This window comes from Typopeltis vanoorti, chromosome 2, assembly GCF_054136105.1.
Source record: "Typopeltis vanoorti isolate ZY-2024b chromosome 2, IOZ_Tvanoo_1.0, whole genome shotgun sequence".
NCBI lineage: Eukaryota > Metazoa > Arthropoda > Arachnida > Uropygi > Thelyphonidae > Typopeltis > Typopeltis vanoorti.
In genome coordinates, this window is record NC_143550.1 from 89,175,582 (window position 1) to 89,198,594 (window position 23,013).

A 23,013-nucleotide genomic window follows, 5' to 3' on the forward strand; every position below is an offset into this window, starting at 1 on the left:
AAACCAAGAATATATAATTTCTTGGCATCTATAATTTATAGTATAATCAAGTGAAAAAACTTTCAACTTGAAATCAATATATATACATATAAATTGAAAAGTCTGAATATATGCCCATTATTATATATTTCAGTCAACAAGATTCCATATACAAGTATACTTGTATATGGAAATATAACTTCTGCATTACTTCAGCCTTGGTATCACTTCTGGGTCTTGCTCCCACTGATGAGACCTCATTAAAGGTCAAAACTAGTCTGGGTAATGGACCCCTCCCATAATGCATATCATTATACTTGTCCATAAGGATATGTTCTTTGCATTAAGGCACTATGGCAATTGTTGTAAAGTCATTTGCCTCTATATACAAGCAGCACAGTTCGTGACGTGACTTCAGATGCAAACCTTGTTTTGATTACAATTGGATAAAGGATGAAACCAAGAATATAATTTCTTGGCATCTATAATTTGTAGTATAACCAAGTGAAAAGAACTTTACATTTGAAATCAATATATACATATAAATTAAAAAGTCTGAAGATTGTGCCTTGATCTTGTGATATCTTCCCTTATGCTAGAACACCATTATAGATTTTATCCTAGTTGCAAACTAGAGGAAGTTTTTGCAGTTTGTAGCTTGGTCCTGAGTTCAGTCTATAATTTTTACACTTTTTTCCCCGCCTGAATCTTAGGATTTTGTTATAGAAATCAATAGAACTCCTGCTGTTTCAGAAAATACCATAATTAGGAATGTGAGATGGCAGCAGTTGTCTAGGACACTCTAATCACCTCTATTTTTACAATATTATTATTATTACCCAAGACCCCATGGAGTCACAGACTCATCTAAGAGGTCCTTTTATCAAACACACAGCTCACCATACCATGCTTTAAACACACTCAAATTCCACCTCCGAATATGTAGGAAGGGAGATATGTAAGTCTCTATCATATCTCCCTTCCTCCTCCTGTCCACCAGACTCTGCACACGTTGCATCTTCTCATTCTTTCCTCATACTCAACATTCCAAAGGTTAGAAACTACCCTAGTCAGTCACATCTGAACCCTCTCCAACATTTCCTCATTCTTCTGAAAACCAGGTGACCAAATCTGGGCACAATAGTCCATGTGTGGCCTAACCAAAGCCTTATACAATGGAACAAGAATCTCCCTACTTCTACAAGTCAGTGTCCTCCACATCATTCCCAGAAGCCTTTGTGTTGTCTTCACAATTTTGGCTATGTGTCTCCTAAATTTCAGATCTTTATCCACTATCACCCCCCCCCCAGAACTCTTATTTCCTCCACCTCCAACAATATATCCTAACCAAGCATAAATTCTGCATCCCATTTTTGTTTTCCAATTTTAAAATCTTACATTTTGTAACATTGAACTCACATCCTCATTCCTGTGCCAATCACTCAATTTATTCAAGTCTTCTTGTAAGGCCACAACATCTTCTCTACTCTTCAAGGTTCATCCCAACCTTCCATCATCTGCAATGAATATCTCCATCCAAATCTTCACCGATATCATTAATATACAAGTTAAACAGCAATGGCACTAAAACAGATCCCTGAGGCACACCACTAGTAACTTTCCTTTTAGTGGATATCGCTCCCCCATACACAACTTATTGATACCTATCAGATAGCCAATCTCCAATCCAATGCACCAATATAATATCCAACCCCATCCACTCCAGTTTGACTATCAACTTATCATGTGGTAATCTATCAAAAGCCTTTGCAAAATTTAAGTATATTACTCTGTATCCTTCTCCTCTGTCCAAGGAACCAGTCACCTTATTGTAATAAGTAAGTAGATTATTAAAACAGGCTCCCTTTAGCAAATCCATGCTGTCCATCAAAGATAACACCATTGTTGTCAACTCAATTCTGGATCCTAGTTCTCACAAGCTTCTCCAACAACTTAACTACAACACCTGACACACACAGATAGGCCTATAATTTGATTCTTGAGTTCTATCACCTCCTTCATGAAGTGACACAATCTTGCCCTCCTTTCACTCCTTAGGAACTTGACCGAGTGCAAGACTGTATCAAAAAAATATGTCAAGGCCGGTGTCAACTACCTGGCACATTCCTTCAGAATATGTGGTGATATAATCAAGTCCCACAGCCTTATTTACGTCTAGTTTGCTCAACTCCCCATACACCTCTTGGTCACTTACACTCAGTCTCTCTTCCACATCATCAACTGCTCTCAATCTCTCCATGAAGTCACATTCACAAGATTGAAAGACCTTTATGAACTGCTCATTAAATATCTCCAGCACACCATCTGGAACAGCTCTCTTTATACCATTTTCTCTAATCAATGTCATTCTTCCATAATCATTCTTTATTTTGCTGGCTATATATCTAAAGAATTCCTTAGTATTCTTTTTGGCTTCATTAACTAACTGCTGTTTATACCTCTCTTTAGCTACCATCACCAACCAACTCAGCCACCTTGCCTGGTCTTTGTAGTCCTCATGGATTTGGTTATTTTCACTTCTCTTATGCTGCCTCCATAATGCCCTTTTTCTCTGTATCACATGATTAATCTCTTTATTCATCCATTTCACTCCTACCTTATTTAACCTTCTCACCCTTGGAATACATTTAGACATTGCATCTACTAGATAGTTTTTTGAAAATCCCCCAAGCTGCATTGATCTCTTTTCCAGCTAACTCCTCATTCCATGCTACACCTGCAACCTGTCTCCTGAGCTCTTCATAATCATCCCCTCCTTCTAGTTCCACATATACCCTTTTCTCACAGAGGTCCTCACACTGCTGGCAACCACCCAGGTTGCCAGCAGTGTGAAGACCTCATGGTCACTCTCACCAATTGGGGGTGATTTGACAATTCATTTATAATTACATCCTCTGATGAGATGACCAAATCGAAGACCTTCAATTCTCGTTTGCCCCGTTACATACTGTCTGAGGTAGTTATCCCTCAAAAACTCAAGAAACTCATTTTCTTTACTTCCAGTTGCTATCTCATCATTCCAGTGTATATTGCCATAATCAAAATTGCCCATAATGATCACTCTTTTCTTATTTGCTAGGCTAATTTGATTATACATTTCATAGTCACTACCACCCACATTTCCTGGTCTATAACAACATCCAACCAAGTATTTCATTCCATTCACCTCTATCTCACATCATACTGCCTCAAAACCACTGGTACTATTTCTCTGTTATGTAGAGTTATGTAGTGACATAATTCTTTCTCTATCATCAATAGCATTTCCCTTCCCTTTTTACGCCTTCTGTTCTCACGAAACGCATCATATCCTTCCATCTTTATTCCTGTCAGGATGTCATCCTCATCTAACCATGTCTCACTTATTCCTACAATTTTTGGGTGAACAGACTCAATTAGTGCAACCATTTCATCTGCCTCCTTGATTCTTACACTTTTAGAATTTGTATATAAACACAACAGCTCATTCCTGGATCTACAGCTAGTTCCACTGATAACACTCATTTGATGTGATCTCTCCATGCTTGACTGGGGCCATTTCCCTTTCTGCTTATTCATTTTAGAACCCTCTTCAATTCAAATGTTTCTTCTTGATCCCAGGTCATCCCATTCCTTTACTGTCTACATATGCTTTCACATCCTCTTGGAGCACCCACCTTTCTCACACTGTGTACCACTGTCCACCCTGAGCTTCCCCATTTCCCTGTTTATCTTGCACACCCATTCTCTCATTTTCCATACTCATGCCACTTACTTCCTCCTTCATAACTACCTCTTCAATCTCTCCTGTCGTACTCTCTTGCTTTTCTACATCACTTCCCACTTGATCTGATTCATTCTTCATACTCACTTCTCTACCTTCCAGCCACAGTCTCTCCAAATGACTCGCACCATAATCACTCAAATGCAGTCCATCGCTACCATACAGTTCACTTCATCCTTCAAACTCATTCCACACATTAACAAATTGTACTCCCCCTCTCCTCACATTTCAGCCAACATATCATTCATAATCCTTGCTCTCTGCCTCATCTCACCAGTCATGCCTAGGCAACACGCTTACTACCCTTCCTGTCACACTATTCTCTTTTATCCGTCTAAGCAGCCTCCTGATACTCATTCTGACATGCTTTTTGTCCTCTGTTAAGTCATTCGTACCTATTAAAACCATCATCTCCTTCTCTCGCTCCCTCCTCATATCCATTGCCTCAATCACTCTACTCATTTTACCACCTGGAAAACATGCCTTGTGCATCTTCTCATCCAGCACACCTTTACTAATGGAGTCACCATACTATGCCATTCGCTCATCTTTTGTTAACTCTTTCGTACCTACTTGATTTGTTTTGATCGTTTCACCCAAATTTTCTTACTTTCACTCTGCATCGATCTCATCTCTTGCCTCATCCAACCCAATTCAACTTTCGAATCTCTTGTCAGATTCTCTCTATCATTCAATCTTTCTAATTTTCAAACTCTCGACTCCCACTTCATACTTTCACTCTCATTCATCCTTTCGAGTTTCTGTACTTTCGGTCCATGCATCCAATTTTCGCTTTCATTTATTCTTTCCATTTTTCCCCCTTTCGATCCTTTTGTCAGCTATTTTTGGTTTCTTTCGTTCTCTCAATTTTGTTTCCTTCCACCTCATTCGCCTCACTTTTGTTCTTTTTATCATCCATTACAGTTTTCAAATCACTCGTTTTCTTTTTCAATGCTTTCTTAACAATTTTTTGCCTTTCTTTCACACCATGATTCTCTTTCGAACGAGCACTCATTCTTCCCGCAACATTCTTGCTACTAACACTTTCTGTCATCAAATTCATATTAGCACTCATCCCCGAGGGGATGTGCGAAGCTCACACTTCGCACATCCCCTCCTTCCATCAGCCCTAAATGTCCACAAACCATCTATGTAATCAAAAGAATATATATAGCACACCTCGCACTTCACGAAACGACTGGTCTAATTTAAAGTCATGCACTGACAAAGCTGCCACCATCTTCCTCTGCCTGTTACTACTCTAAGGGCCAAAAACAACGAATTTGTAATCAAGTTTAAGCAAAATATCCCACACACGAATAATACTAGTAACACACAACTTTTATAGCAGCTCTTACCCAAACAATCACTCATATACAATTAATTATTTCAAGAATAACTCATCTGAATCTGGAGCACTTCTTACACACCATCGCTATTGTTGCCTCACGAGCTGAATGAAATCAATTCAGTGGGAATATAATATGAATGAAATCAATGGTTGGAGACTAGCTGCATGCTGATCTCCAAAAGTTATGGTTTCTGCCTTATCTCTTTAGGAAATGAAAAGGTAGTAAAGGATCTATTTTATTTGAAAAGTTTGATTACCTCACCCCTTCCTGACTCACTTCTCTTATTTTTCGTTCTTTGGAGAATCATCTAAACTTTCTGGTTCACTGTCACTTTTCTTAATTATGCTTCTGAAAGATTCAGAAGTCTGAATGAATATTTTCTGGATTTCATCTCTCAAGTCTCTTTTCTCATCCATGACATTTGTTTGTTTGTCAATATTCTGTGATCTATCTGAAGATAACAAATGACACACAAGTATTCCATCCTCTTTATAAAGTCAGAAAAAACAAAATATTTAATCTAATACAGGGGTCGCTAAAGTTATTTGCCCGTCGACCCCTTCAAGAGTTTCTTGACTTGTTATCGACTCCCTATATTTTACTATTACGTAATTATAATAGGACAAGCAAAAAAAGATGCTTATGTGAGTTTTTAGATTGTTTATTTTATAGTTACAGCATTTATTGTATGTATAATATAGTATATATTATTATATTACTATTACTACTACTATTACTATCACTAGTAATATCACTGGTATTACTAGTGATATTAATAAACTACTGGTATTAATATCACTGGTATTACTACCAGCGCTGCTCAACTCTTCAACATAGAGAAATTTAGTTCGTGAATGAATAACGATTGAATTATAATATGTATGTTGATGAATTTTAGAACATTAATGCTCACTTGTATGTCGATGCACAAAAATGAGACTGGGATCGAATACTTGTATCAGTAAATAAGAACCACGCACGTGTTGCAATCTTTCTACCACTGCACCGGCCAGCAGGAACCACGAACATCCGTTTGTTGATAAATATGTAATTTTGGCCTACTTGATTGGCCTCAGTAACTATTTTCATAACCTTAATCCATCTTACAGGTCCTATTCACGGACCTGTAAGATGGAGGTACTGAACCCACGATTCACTCTTAATTGCATTGTCATTACCTCCATGTCTTTTGTCATGGAGGTAATCCAAGTTAACTGAATTAAATATTACCCATACAATGATGTCTTATATTTTTCTGTCTACCCCCAATCGACCCCTGAGCCCGAATCGACCCCTAACAATGTCATATCGACCCCTTTGGCGACCACTGATCTAATAAGTTTGAGTGTCACAGAAACATAGTAGGTTGAATGTAAATTGAAAATATTATAAGCTGGGATATTTTCTAGATGTCATACTTCACAAGCAGTTAATACTTAAAATCTGCAGTGTGAATATTTTTGCATTTTATCAAATAATGTTAAGACTAAAAATCTGGAACAACAACAAAAAAAAAATAAATAAATAAAAAATCAAGCACTGAATATAAGGAGGAAATGATTAAAAAATATCAATTCTATATTGATTCGCTATATTTTAAAGGTTGAAATATTATAAACTACTAAATTTCATGAACTTAATAAGGAAATGAATCAGTACTAATGATTGAATACAATTTTAGATGTAAATGAGTGCAGTGAAAACAGAGACTCATGTAATCATGCAACTGAAGTATGTATTAACGTGTATGGAAGTTTTCAGTGTCAAAAAAAGCCTTCATGTTCTAATGGATTTATCCTTGATCAGGAAGGAAAGCGTTGTGTTGGTATGTTGTTTTATATTTAACTGAAATCATTTAAATTACAGAGAAAAAAATTTAGATTATTAGAAAAGGAGTTTATTTATTATCTATTACAATTATTGCCATTTTATACTACAAGCTAAATAATTATTACAAGGGTGTCTCCATGGGGTCCAAGGACTCATCATGAGAGGACCATAGTACTATTATTTACACAGTATCCATTGTATCTTAGTGTACCTCTTTCAATGTAGTCCACCCATTCAACACCTTCCTAGCAAAAAAAATCTTTTCTTTATGGTATATTTCTTTATAGTATAACCAGGTGAAAAAAACTTTCAACTTGAAATCAATATATACATATAAATTGAAAAGTCTAAGTATACACCTGTTATTGTATATTTCAGTCAATAAGATTCCATATACAAGTATACTTGTGTATGGACATATGACGTCTGTATTACTTCAACCTTGGTATCACTTCTAGGTGTCATTCTTACATAAATTCCAGGAGTTACCTCCTCGTTCTTTCCCATCCTGTCATGAATAACTTCTTATGATTGTATCCTATAAAACCTCTTCAGTGAATTATATATTTCAGTCATATTGTCTCTTTTCTACCAATCCACACTTGAAATCCACAAATCTTCAGTCTATATGAAAGAGTGCAAAGGAAACAAAATGAAAGATAATGGAAGTAGGTGAGGGATTTAATGTCGATAGGAATAAATGATTTGGTCACATATAGGGAGAATGTGAAGGTAGATATTAAAAGATTACTGAGAGTGAAACACAGCAGTCTGATAGTTGTTATGTTGCTAGGTATGACAATGATAACTTGAAACAGTGAACAATAATCATGAATGATATGCTAGCAGATCTGTGTGAGGAGAAAGGAATGCAGTTGGTTAATGTGTGTGGAATGTATTCATTGGAAGAATACAATTATATAAAAGAGATGAATTGCACTTGAGTTGATTTGGTATGAATCAGCTGAAGAGATGAGGGAAATCAGGGGGGGGGATCAAGGAGATGCAGTGTAGAGAGAGAGAGAGAGAGAGAGAGAGAGGATTCTGGAAGTAATGATGAATATACATATGAAGACAATTAGCATTAGATGCCTTTATACCCTAGGATGCATAAAGAATAGTTGAATTTGGGGAGATATATCGAGTAGAGTTCTAAAGGTGAGCAAACAGGAGCGGGTGAGTGGAGCCCTCATAGATGAGATGCTCTATAACAGTGCTACCTCATAGATGGGTAGCACTGTTATAGAGCAAGAAACGAATTTCTATGCTTATTTGAAAATACCAGGGGATATCAGAAATACGGGAGATGAAATCATTGCATTGATCAGGTTTATTCACCTTAAAACAGTTCAAATAAGTGAAACATGGTTGGATGAGAACATTTCCCTGACTGCAACAAAGTGATATGCACATTACAGTGGTATACTTGGATTTTTCAAAGGCCTTTGATAGATTGCTACATGAGAAGCTGGTAACCTAGCTGAAACAGATGGAACTGGATAAAGACTAATGAGTTGGATAGGTGATTGGCTGTCAGATAGGTATCAGCAAGTTGTATATGGAAGAATGGTATACCAAAAAGAGGAAAGTCACCAGCAGAGTACCACAGAGGTCTATTTTAGAACCATTAGTATTTAACATATATGTTAATGATATTGGGACAGACTTAACTGGAGATCTGCAGCTGTTTGCAGATTATGCAAAGTTGGGAAGAACTATGAGGAGAAAAAGCAGATGTGACCTACCTTACAGGAATATCTTAGTCGACTGTATTAGTGAATCTATGAGTTTAATGTTGCAAAGTGTAAGGTCTTGAAATCTGGTAGGTAAGGATGGGATCTGAATAAGCAATTAATAGGGAAATTTTGAAGTAGGTGGTAGAGATGAGAGATTTGGAAAGTAATGGTGGACAAAGGCACCAATTTTAGGGTCACATTGCCAAAGTTGTAGGAATATCAGAATGGAGTACATCAATGAAGAGGAGGACCCTGGAATGCAGAAGCAAAGAGGTTATGATTTCCTTGTATAAGGCTGATCAGACTGCTGTGCACAGATCTGGTCTCCTAGTTTTCAAGGAGGATGAATATATCTTCAAGTGGGTCCAGAGAAGATTCAATAAGTCAGTCAGGTCTATGGAATGTGAGGACTGATTAAGATAATACAATTTGCAGAGCCTTGTGAATAGAAGGGGGATGGAATATGATTGAGATACAGAAGTTGGTGAGGGGGTTGTTACCAGATTGATGTCAAGGAGACTTTTCGTAGAATAGAGAGACAAGACTAGAACAAAGTCCCTGGAAGCTGTATAAAGGTGTGAGCAAGGGAGAGTGAATAGCAGGATCTTTGCATAGAGAGTAGTTGGCGAGTGGAATGCATTGCCAAAGAGTATGGTGAGTGTGGAAATTGTGAATGAGTTCAGACTAGTTTCAACATTTATTGAACTAAACTCTTCACTCTGACCTGATTTATTCCAAGACTAGAGACTTGGAGTTTTTGCCTGTCAGTGAGTGTAGCCATCACTGTATCTCCAAGTCTCCTGTCCCTGGAGTAAATCAGGTCAGAATAACATTATTAAAATGTCATCAGTAAGGGACAGACCTAGGAAGATACCAAAAGTTGAATAAATGCAGAAAAAATATATTTTCCATATACAATTAGTAAAAAAGTATATTATTATTATTATTATGCAACACCTCCAGGTAGTCCAAAGACTCATCGAGGGAGGGCACCAACTCTACAATTCTTTGTCTTCACCACTGAGTCCACCTACGAACCACAACTACACCAGTGCCATCTACCGCCCACGAACATCACTAGTATTTTCAAAGACAATCACAAACATCCATGCCCATAGTGGGATTCTAACCCACAGCCTTTTGGCTGGAGAGCAGATATGCTAACCACTCGGTCAATCATGCCAGTAATCATCTTATTATAAAAATATTCTGGAGGAGTATAGATAGTTGCAGAAAGCTTTTTCACTTGCTTACAAAGTAAATTATATTTAACAAGAAATTATATTTTTTACTTAATCCCTTTATCCAAGCATAAGCAAACAAATTAATGATTTCCTCATTAATTGTATTTCCACATCAATGTATAAAAAGGCTTAGGTGTTGTTGATTATTCATAACAGTGCCACAGTATAAACAACACCAAGAGGTGAAAAAAATTTATTGAACATAATATTCTGCTAGTTTTTTACTCAGTATCTTCAGAGCACAATTCTATCCTTATAATCCTTCAGAGCTTCAATCTGTCCTCATAATCCAAATTCCATAATCCTGTATCATCTTTAACTCTTTGTTGTACCCTTTCCATGATTTCTTTATTCCCTCCAAACCCACTTTAACTAAATCATCAGTAGCAATTAAAACTGTAACTGAAACAGAACTAATGTCTTAACATGATGCCCTGTGTAGGCCAGATAATCATAAAATTAATTTGGAGAAGTCATGCTAACTAGTTTCAGAATGACTGTCTCTCTCAGAGCTTTTGGCAACTTAATGCAGCCATACTTGAGGTTGGAGGAGTGCTTCATAACTGAACCTGATTCAAAAAGAGGCTTTTTTAGCCATGATCTTTTTAGATAATTTATCTTTGAGTAGTACAAGAACTTTGTACATAGGACGAAGTACTTGTACTATTCAAAGATAAATTATTTAAAAAGATCATAGCCTTACTTACTCATTGCATCCAGTCAGGATACTTTAAGTTTCAGGACACCATCTATAAACAAAATTTTGGCCTTGCAATGGGTAATCTGTTGTCACCTGTACTTACGAACATCTATTTAGAAGATCTGGAAGCTAAAGCCATCTCTGCTTATCCTTTAAAACCAAGAATTTGGAAAAGATATATTGATGACATTTTCTTGATTTGGAGCTATGGCCATGAATCTCTCCTGAACTTCCTAGAACATCTAAATAATCAACATCTGAACATAAAATTTATGACTGAGTTTGAAGCTAATGGTTCTCTTCCTTTTTTGGACATCAAACTGACTCATTCTTCAGAGAAATTAAAAATCTTGATTTACAGTAAAGCTACCCACACTAACAGATTTTTCTCCACGGTCACTCCCATCATTATCCTCCTCAAAAGTTTTGGAATCATTTCTACACTAGGACATCGTGCTCGCTCTCTCTCTTCTTGATGATGAGATAGAACTTAATAAAGAACTCAATTTTCTCTGGTATACTTTTCAACTAAATGGTTATTCACAAAAAACACTTGACAAATTCTTATTAAATCCACCCACTTGCAATAATGAAGAGACCAATAGGGTGAAAGGTAATATTTCTATACCATACATAAGCTCTGTCTCACCCAAATTAGCCAAGTTTCTTAGGAAATACAACATAAGAACTTTATTTACTCCTCTTCCAAAATTCCGCTCCTTAGTGAGCCATCCGAAACCCAGACATCACAACCTTAAATATCCCGGTGTTTACTAGATTTGGTGCAGCTGTGATATACCATACTTTGGCCAAACAGAAAAAAAAATCAATCGAGTTACGCATTGAAGAACATAAGAGAGACGTCAGTTACAGGAGAACACGAGCCAGTGCTTTGTCTAGTCATGTTCTGTTCTTGGCCGATTCTAATGAAGAAAACCTTAGTGATACAGTCCTATGGGACAAGTCTGATAACATTTTCCATTGCCAGGATGAATTAGAAAGAAAGATAATAGAATCAAAAGAAATCATTCTCAGCCCCCTGCATCTCAACAACAACCCGAGTTACAACCTTTCAGACTGTCATTGTGCTACGATCAAATACTGGCATACACATGCATATGCCCAACAATGAAGCCAACAAGAGAACAGTTTTGAATGCACAGACTTCAACATTTCTACGTTGAATATATATACACTAACTTTCCATGTTGTTTACAGTTATTTCCTCTAGGTTTTACTAGTTATTTCTTTTGTAATGTGCACCTGAAGAAGGCTGATACTAGTTGTGCTATTAAACTTTGTTTTCATTTTTCTTGGTTTCTAATTATTCAACATTTTAAAAAAAATGTATATAAACCAAATAAATCAATCTTCCTACATATATATATATATATATATACTGATCCCATACACAAGAGGTCGAAGGACCTATAAGCATATCAGTGCTATGTATGTTTTTTTCCCTTTTTCTTTATGCTGTTCCCACCAAAAAAAAGGTTATTTGCAAATCTATAGTGCATTTTTACTGTGAGTGGGCTAAGGATTATTATTTTTTTATCAGTTTTATTTATATTTTGTATTTTTAATTTATTTTTTATATAGTCCAGAAACCTTACTCCAGAGACTAAACATGGAACTTTTTCAAATCATATCAGGCCTCCAATAAGTAGGGCAGTGGTCTCACACGAGGCAATGAAATTCATCTACTACCTAAAGATAATCACAAACATCCATGCCCATGGTAGAATTTGAACTTGGAGCCTGTTGGTTGGAGAGCAGGTATACTAACCACTCAGCCAACCAGACAGGGCTGTCGATAAGGACTGAGATAGAAGTTTATTGGTTTTTTATTTTTTGAAGAGTTGCAAGTTGTAGTTGTTTGGGATACTTCATGAAGAAGGATGTTCCAGAGGATACAGGCGGAAGGAATAAAAGAGTAAGAATAGAAGCAGGTTCAATGTATTTGCAGTTGCACAGTAATGGAATGCTGGACAGCTGCTGATCTTGTAACAGTACAACAGAAAGTGGAGTAATGATGGCTGCCAATTCACTGGAGTAGTGACCATGGAAGTACCTGTAGAACAGACACAGTGCTGAAACACTATGCCAGTGAGATAGAGGTTGAAGGAAATCTGTAAGAGAATGATCATCTATGAGCCTAAATGCTCACCTCTGAATGGCATCAAGAATTTTAAGTGGTGCTTAAGGTACATCACCCAACCAAACATGTGAGCAGTATTTTAAACATGGGCAGATTTATATGTAGCAAAGAATCAGTTGGATGTAAAAGCTTCTTGGGTGCTGAGGAGGCTATTGATATGATGAGTTTATGTCAGGAAACACTGGAGGTAAATGGTAGTCCAAGCAAAGAGATCTGATCTTGTAAAGTGATTTGTGTATTACTTAAAATAAGAATAAGTGGGCTGGGATCTCTTTTGCACGAGAAAAGGTAAGACTGCGTTTTGGTAGCATTGAACATGACAAAGTTGTCCTTGCACCATTGGAGTATAGTATGTAGATCAATGTTTAAGGCACTACTTGTAGATGATCTTGTAGCCTGAGATGGCAGAGCATTGCATGGTTTGTCAAATGAGTAGGATGAGTGGGGAGTACTATCAGCTGCAAACCTGTGGATAGGTTTGCAGCTGATAGTACATCACAATAGCCTACTCACAATGTATTGTGAGTAGGCTATTGTGATGTACAGGAGAAAGAGAGTAGGTGATAGGACCATGGTATTCAAAATTCATCATGCTGGAGTGCCTCAAGGCACTCCAGCATTGATGATGAAGCTTGAAGAGAGGGAGGTCAGCTTTATCTTTGGGTGAAGTAACAGTGGTGGCATCAGAATGAGGTTGTTTCTTGCTGAAATGGAAGCTGTGCCTTATGGTCCCTTGCTAAGACCAGATTATAAGGATTATAAGGAATTCAAGTGGATAGCTGTATGATTTGTGTTAGGTTGTTACTTATAAGAAAGACTTCTTCTTGTCCTGCTTGGTCAGTGGTGTTGAAGTAGGGAGCCAGTTGGAATTGTGGATGCTGCAGTCACCCAGAAAAATGACTTCACTATTTGGATAGCTGGATTGCAAGTCAAGTTTTATGGAAAGGAATGTGAAGAAATCTGAGTGGTTATTAGTGTTTGGAAGATCAGTAAATGCAACAAATTAATGTTGCTAAATGGGGGAAGGAAACCTAGAGCCAGAGAAGGTCAAAAGGAGGGGATTCTAAATTAGCCATTCTCTGGCAGGCTATGTCAGATTTCACAAAGGGCACAATGCCACCCTTGTGATGAAAAGAATCATGAAGTGTGTAGTTGGACATATTGGAGATGGAGAGTAGTAGACGTAGCTGCAATTTAGGTTTTTTTAAGGAATAACATGTCTTGTCTGGAAGACTGCAAGTGATGGTGAGCATCATTTATGTATGTGTTAATGCCGCAGATGTTAGTAAAGTCGGTGTAAAAGGGAGTTTTTACCAAAGAGATTCTGTCATGGTTTGTATGTTGTGATGTGACTTTTTTGAATAGATTAATTTATAAGGGAGATTCACTTTTGTCACAGTGTCACTGTTATTGTTTGTGAAAGTCTTCATAAGTTTGATTAGATGGAAGGATATAGCGGTGACATGCAGTGAGAAGAAATAGACTCTCGGACATGACATCCATACAGAGAGAAACCAGTCTCCGTGCCATGACATGGCCTTGACGGTGTTCTCCCCCATATGCCACTACTCAAACTCCCTCTCCAGGCATCACCTGGCAGAGTATGTGGCAGCAGGATTATGCACCAATTGATTGGGAAGCCTCCTAACTTATTATTCACAGGTTTAGGCTCATGTACTAACTGGCAGCCAGCTTGTGGCACGACCGTTTTAACTGATGTACTCTCAAAATGGAAGAAGTTATGGGTTTCTTTATGTCTATTATGGCCTTGAATGGTATCACTTACACTGCATGGAGAAGGGAAGGGTGACAGAAACTGGAATCCCTGCTCTGTAGCCCAAACATCACATTTGACACTTCAGACCTCCAGTAAGCTGGGTAGTGGTATTTCACTGGGCAATGAAGAACATCTACCACCTAATCTGCTCTGCATATGCTCATAGAGACTTTAATCCTAATTATTGTGATAATCTTTCCACATTTTCTCATAGATCTCTTGCTTAATATGGTCGCACATTCATCTTGCTTGCACCATATTTGTTTGTTCTTCAAACTGTATGGAAAAAAATTCGGATACTGCTTCTTTTAGCATATTTTCATTGATTGTCATGTACTGCTGATATCCTTTATCCTTCCCATTTGGTAACTGATATCGTGAAAGCAAACATGTAAGCATATCCTGAGTTTGTCATAATTTCGAACTTTCGAATATGATCACTCTCACCATCTAGTGGCAAAAAAAAAATTTTTTAAAAGTACCATTCTGAACTGAGACCACTTCCTATGCAATGAAGAAATCTAAGTAACAATCTCTAATTTTCTAGTTCCTTCTTTCATATGCCACTTGAGAAAATTGTGTCATAACAGTTAAATAATTTCACTTTCATTCTTATCATGAGGTTTTTCTACTACCTAGTCAGTATTTGGATAATTTAAGTCACCTATAATGTTTAATGATTACTCTTTTAGTACCATCATGGTAATTTAGCAATGTATTTCATGATCCCAGCAAGTGAACTGCCTGGTTTGTAACAACATCCCACCATATATATTGTATCCTGTTAGCCACTGCATCACATCAGATGGACTAAAACTCATTTCTGCATGGAATATTATTACAGTTATTGCTTCATGAGTTTTCTTCCCTAATCAATGGAAATCATCTGATATTATTCAATGGAAATCATCTGATATTATTAGTAGTACTCTTCCTCTCCTATCTTATTTGTCCTCCCTGAAAATACTATACTGTTTACACTTGATTCCAGTTACTGCATTTGACTCCAAGTGCCAGGTTTCACTAATGCCAACAATCTTTAGCCATAGTGTATTAACCAAGACAATAAACTCAATCCCTCTGTTCGTGATGCTCATAGCATTTGTGTATAGACATAACAAGTTACCTGCAGGCCTTTTCATATACTTACATCTGCAGCCTCCTTTTTCTGTCCCATTCCCACCCATCCACACTCAAAATATCTGAATCCAATGAGTACAGGTATTCTTTTTCACCAGATTCATAACCATGCTCATTCATTTCATTATCATATGAAATGAATGAGCATGAATAACCAATTCATGCTCATTCATTGTATATCTTAGTTGCCCAAATGCATACATTCTCATTATTCCTCCCATAATGATGATCTAGTTTCCTTGACTCTCTGCATTAGGTTTCACTCGAATAAATAATTTTTCCAGCCCCCTGATGCCAAATCCATTCAACTGTAGGCCATCACTGTTATACAAGTCAGTCCTTTCTATCATCAAGCTCACTTCACACACTGAAAACCCATTTCTGCTACACAACCTGCATATTGAATCATTTGCTACTCAAGCTCTGCTCCTTAACTCAGTACTATTATATTTTGGCAACAGACTAACAATTTTTAACCCTCTCACTGTTCTTTCTCATTTCTTCTGACAGTTCTTTCATATTCTCTCATATCTCATCCATCACTTTTACTTTTCTCACACTTATCCATTTCTTTTCTTTCCTTTCCTTTTCTGTTTCTTGAGTGAATTTTTCAATTAATTTTTGTTCTTGGCTTGGTTTTTATGATTTTTTTTTAATGTGTGGTTCCCACCTACAAAAAGTTTTATAAACCTTTTGTAGGTGAAATTTTTTAATTTTATTTTTACATAATCTGGAAACCTTGCTCTAGAGATAAAACATGGAACTTTTTCATGCTACTTTAGGCCTTCAATAAGCAGGGAAGTGGTCTCACACCAGGCGATGAAATTCATCTCCCACCTAAAGACAATTACAAACATCCATGCTCACGGCAGGATTGAACCCACGACCTATTTTATACACTGAAAAATCCTAACCAGAGTGTTATTAGTGTTATATTGTTATGCTAAAAGAAATTCACTACAGTAAACTATCTGCTATAACAAACTATTTCTGTAGTCTTTCAAGTTTGCTAAAGTAAGAGTCAGCTGCATATAAATAGTATAATATAATATAATTATAACTAATTAATTATAAATATAATTAATAAAGTTGCATATATTCTCCAAAAATTCAAGAATTAAACCTTCAGGTATGTTAGAAACCTGTAATAAAATACTGAACTATTATTTAAAATAAAATTTCTAATGACTCGTCTAAGAGATGACACCACCAGTATACATATTGAGGTTATTTTTAGTTGCTGGCAACTATTGGAGGATCACACACTAAGTTTCAGTTAGATAGATCTATTACTCTGTGTTTGGCGTTCATTTGAATCGATCAAGTACCGTGATTTGTGAAAAACTGGATGAGAAAGAATTTCATGTAGTGATTAAACATCACTTTTTGAAAGGCAAAACGGCTCAGGAAACCAAAGCTAAGCTTGATAAACATTATGGTGAGTCTGCACCTTCGATTAGAATGATTTATAAGTGAACTTTTGAACATATGAGCACAGGTGACGCTGAACATTCTGGATGCCCTGTTGAGGTCACTACTCCAGAAATTAATGAAAAAGTCTATGATATGGTGATGGATGATAGAAGATTGAAGGTGAGTGAAATTGCTAAGGCTGTGGGCATCTCAAATGACCACATACATAATATTTTACATGAACATTTACAGGGTGTTCGGGATAAATTTGACAGTTTCGTAAGGAAAAAGAAAATCTTCTTTGTATCTATTAAATTTAATGAATTGACAAAAAAACATTACAGGCAGAGTTAATTACAATACTATCAACAAGATTTACTCAAAATAACCACCATTAGCATCGATCACAGCTTCAATTCTGCTTCGGAACCTCGAACAAGCTGATGCTACAGTCTCCCTGGGAAGGGCCACAAAAACTGTTTTAATTTTATCCATTAACTGGGCTTTTGTATTACTGGAAGTGCGATTGGTGTCTTTTTCAACTGCGCCCCATACAAAATAATCCATGGGGTTAAGGTCTGGGGAGTTTGGAGGCCAAACATTTGGACTGGTGAAGTTGTAGAAATTTTCAGACAACCATTTTTGACTTTTCCCAGAGGTGTGGCAAGGGGCCGAATCCTGCTGCCATACATACGGCCTACCATTGGCTACCCTTGTTATCCAGGGCTTGACTACAGTTAGCAACTCCATGAACAAAGCCCGAATTCCAATGCCAGGGTTCTTCAACACCTGTTCCTGCAGATTTGCGAGGAATTCTGCTGTACGAACGCAATCAGATCGTCTGCTAGGGATCTTTCTTCTTGCTACATCCTCGTAGTCACCATTGCAAGTCTCTAGTTCATGCCTGATTGTTTTTACTGTATTCAGGGAGCATTGGGCAGCAGTCGTAATATCCTTATTTTGATGACGGGCACGAATCATCATGATACAAGTTATTCTCTTCCATGATTCAGGTGGGTTCCAGCTATCCATCCTTTCTGACATCTTGTATATGAATGAAGAAGGGTCCAAACTTTTAAATGAAGAGAAGTGTGTGTTAATACATGTAACTTACGGAAAAATATAATTAATTATAAATATGTCAAATTTATCCCGAACACCCTGTACATGTGAGGAAAACTATCCACAAGATGGGTGCCACATTTGCTCATACTGGATCAAAAGCGTCAACATGTGAACTGTTGCAAGGACAACTTGAAGCTGTTTCAACAGAATCCAGAGAAATTTTTGCATAGTTTCTTAACATAGACAAAACATGGATTCATCAATACCAGACTGAGACCAAGGAACAGTCAAAACAATGGGTTGCAAGTGGGAAATCTGTACCAAAGAAAGCAAAAACCGTTCCTTCAGCAGGAAAGGTTATGGCCACTGTCTTCTGGGAAAAATCTTTATAGACTTCTTGGAAAAGGGCAAAACAATTACCAGAGCGTATTATGCATCTTTGCTGGATCATTTAAATAACAAAATAAAGGAAAAACAACCACACTCGGTGAAAAAGATTCTTTTTTACCACAACAACGCACCCGCTCACTCTTCTGCAATTGTGACCACAAAATTGTTCGATTTACGCTATGAAGTCCTTTCACACCCCCCCCCCCCCCCCCCACTCTCCAAATTTGACTCCCTCGGACTACTGTATGTTTCCAAACATGAAAAAATGGCTGGCAGGAAAGAGATTTTCATCAAACGATGAGGTGATTGCCGAAACAACTGCCTATTTTGAAGAGTTGGAAAAATCATACTATATGGACGGGATCAAAAAACTCGAGCATCATTGGACTAAGTGTATAGATCTCAAAGGGGACTATGTTGAAAAATAAAAAATGTTTGTCCCAAAAAAATAATGTTTTCTTCATTTTTGCATGGACATTTCTTCATTTTGTATCAAACAACTCTTGTACATATCAGTATGAAATTGTATGTGTTAATGCATTTTTTTATATTGGTAGTTCTCTGATTCTTTTTCAAACTATTCAGCTAATGAATTAATGTTTTTTCTCATTTCATTTCAGATCTCAATGAGTGCATGCTTTTAAACACTTGTCACTCCACACAACGCTGCATTAATACTTTTGGATCATATCATTGTCAGGATGTTCTGAATTGTAAGAGAGGATTTAAGTCAGATGACTCTGGTCATCATTGCATAGGTAATATTTTTAATCTACTTTACTTCATAATGAATTAACAAGAATATTTCATTAAGAATTAACAAGAATATTTCATTAAGGATTAGTTTTGTTAATTCTAACAATAATTAACTATCTGGATCTTCTCATATATGGCTTATCTTAATGTCATTTATGAACCATTATGAATAAATCCACAGATGTTTGAGTAGTACAAGTTTTTCCAGTTCATCAAAGCATTATGTAGACTCTTACATTTAATCTTGCTTCTGAGCCAAGGAAGCAATTGTGCATGTCATGATGTCTTCTGAGCAGCAACTGGGTTGGCTTGGGAATTCCTGTACCTTGGGGGAGGATAGGCAGTGATTTTCCAAAAACAGAGCATAACATATTTCACATTTGTAAGCTTTCACATTTATTTTTAAAATTGCAAGTTATATATTTTTATACAACTGAAAATATAATTGTGCATGAAGTATACATATCAAAACATGTTATAAAACAAATTTACCATAAGTTACTGTTAATTTTTGTTATAATTTATGACACACTTCATTTGTCTTTGACAGTCAGCATGACACTGAGTCTCCTGCATGGGTGTGAAACAGGCACTCTGTAGTAGTATGGGCGTGCAGCTTAGAGGGAACATTGTTGACACTCTTAAAACTTTGTTGACATAATTATGTTGCTGGTATGTTATATTTTAACATACACTGAGTTAGCTTTGTATTAGGAACACTCCCTCCTATTTACATATTTGCCGTGATAACGAAGTACCACGTGATATCAATGTCACGTGCAGCTACTATAAATGGGCACACCTATCCTCTGTATACATTATCAGTAAACGTTTGCCAGTAATGGGGAAAGTGAGGTATGCCAATTTGACCACAGGCAGATAGTTGGGGCCTGGAAGGCAGATGCCAGTATTTCGGAAACAACCGCAATTGTTGGTTTTGCTTCCATACTATCATCAAGGGTGTACCAGGACTGGACTAACTATGAACAGATATCCAGTAGAAGGGTTCACACTGGTCAGCCATGCATGGTTGATCCTAGAGGTCAGCATTGGGTTCATGACTGGTATCTCAGCAATGATGTGTTAATAGTCACACAGCTCATGCATTTCCACATCACCATGTGTCATACCTTTCTTCACCTGGGGGTTTTGCAGCTGGAGACCAACAAGGGTAGCCATGATGATGGCCAGGCATTGCATAAACAATGTCTGCATTAGCCAAGGAATGTTGACTATGGACCCTCGACAGATGGAAGAAGATCATCTGGAGTGATGGGTTCTGTTTCCTGCTGCACCATGCTGATGGCTGTGTTTGCATTCAGCATAAACAGCATGAAGCCCTATTGCCTGGTTGCACAGTTGGGGTTTTAAATGTGCTAATGCAGGCATCACACAAACAATGCCTGCATTAGCCAAGGAATGTTGATCATGGACCCTCGACAGATGGAAGAAGATTGTCTGGAGTGATGAGTCCTGTTTACTGCTGCACCATGCTGATGGTTAGGTTTGCATTTGGCATAAACAGCATGAAGCTCTTTTTCCTGGTTGCACAGGGTTCAGCAGGCCAGTGGAAGTGGTGTTATGGTCTAGGGTACTTTTTCCTGACACGCCCTAGGTCCGTTGGTTATCATCCTACAAACACTGAATGGTGAATACTACAGGGGATCTACAGGGGAGCCAACCATCTCTCCATCCATATCTGCAGGAGATCTACCCCAATCACAATGCCATCTTTCAACAGGATGAGCACTCTTGTCATCAGGCTTGTGCAACTAGTGAGTGGTTGAAGGAACATGACAACGAATTTGCCACAATGCCTTGCCCCCCCCCCCCAAACTTCCCTGACTGTAACCCATTTAAATATGTGTGGGATATGCTAGTATGGGGGGGGGGGTGAAAACTGCTGATCCTCTTCCACAAAATGAGCACGAACTGATGGAGTTGCTGCAGTGGACATGGGTCGAATTATGCATGGAGGATGTTCAATACCTTGTGGACTCTGTTCCTAGGCATCTGCAAGCCGTGATTGCACAGAGGTGGACCAACATATTATTAGGTGGGTGTTCCTAATGCAAAGTTAACTCGGTGAAATATTTAATGGATTATATACATGACTATGTAGAAATATGATTTGTTAAAGCTAAAATTTCACTAGCAGTGAAAACTAGCATCGTCAGAGATATGCAGGATAACAGAAAAAGTTTGTCTTCTAATGAAGAAGACAAAATTCTTCTGTTGTCCTGAAAACAATAAAAATTTTTAAAATGATGCACATATCTGGATGTGTATGAATTTGATAAACAATGAAAGAATATTGAATGTTAAAATAAATTAAATGTTTCTGTCACAGATGATTACTTCCTAAATTAAAGGAATAGAATATATAATCATTCTTATTTATGCTAGGCTGGTATGTAAAACTTCAAGGAATTGTTTCTTGAGGTTATTATATGTTCCTTAAAGAAATATTTATACTTGAACAGCTAACAGTGCAGTTAATCCTGTGGCTTCCCATTGTTGGAGGTAAGACATACTGTCAATCCCTGATAAGCTGAATGCATCTGAGTGATCACTTTGTGAATGTGTACCATCCAGTAGAGATAATGTGATGATTGATGCGACAGGGAGTGATATGAGAATAAAGGTAGATGAGCTAGAGGTGTTTAGGATAATAAGAAATTACAGTGGGAATGGATGAGCTACCAGAAAGCACAAGAAAAATGGCACTATTCCTAACCAGGCTGCCGAATTTGTCTCAGTACAGGTTTCCAAGGTGAGTAGAGAGAGAGAGAGAGAGACAAGGTAGTTTCATTATATAACAGAAGTCCCAAGATACAGGTAACAAATAAGACCAATAAATATTGTAGTAGTAATAGTGGTTTAGATCTTGGCAAAGTTGATCAATGGAACAGAATACAGGAATGAGTGAATAGGAATATGATACCCACAGCTTTGTAAAGGAGAGGTGCTGTTGTTAGAATTGAATCACAGAGAAGGGATCAATGGTGTGCCACAGGGATCTCTACTTGGGTTATTTCTACTCATTTTGTACATTAATAATACTGGAAATGATTCAACGGAGAATACCCACTTATTATTATTATACATCCACCATGGAGTCAGCTGACTCATTGTGAGAGGTTCATTCAACTTGAGAGCAAATCTTTCATACCAAATATTAAATTTCTTAACATTCCCTGCATTAACAACATATTCCAGTAATTCCATTTGCTCATACTTCTCCATGAAAAAAAAATTTACTTGGAAAAAGTAGTACCTCCTCCCCCATCATACTCTTAGACAACTTCCAGAGGTGGCTCCAGGTTCTTCCTCTCTTGCCTCCTACACTTTTTATAATCCCCCTTTGGATTAATCTGATAAAATCCCCTCACTAACTTAAACATCTCTATCATATCACCTCTTTTATTCCTATCCTCCAAATTCTGCAATCCACATTTCTTCAACCTCTCTCTCTCTGTAGCCAGCATTCCAGAGTCCTGATATTGTCTTAGTCACTGTTCTCTGGACCCTCTCCAATGTTTCTACACCATAATGAAAACCAGGTAACCAAATCTGAGAACAGTAATCAAAGTGTGGTCAGACAAGTGCTTCATACAGTGGCACAACCTCATTTATCCTTACATGTTAGAGTACTTTGTATCATAATGGCTACTATGTGCAGTCCT

At 37.3% G+C, this 23,013-nt stretch overlaps 1 protein-coding gene across 2 annotated transcripts in view; it reads left to right on the top strand.

Moving 5' to 3' along the window:
• The window catches only part of LOC150109235 (uncharacterized), a 415,237-nt gene that overhangs the window by 248,134 nt on the left and 144,090 nt on the right, over positions 1–23,013 (top strand). For both annotated transcript variants that reach the window (XM_090406508.1, XM_090406517.1), the window contains exons 13-14: positions 6,797–6,940; positions 19,192–19,329. In XM_090406508.1, coding sequence (XP_090262634.1) covers positions 6,797–6,940; positions 19,192–19,329 — 282 coding nt within the window. The remainder of the gene's footprint in view (positions 1–6,796; positions 6,941–19,191; positions 19,330–23,013) is intronic.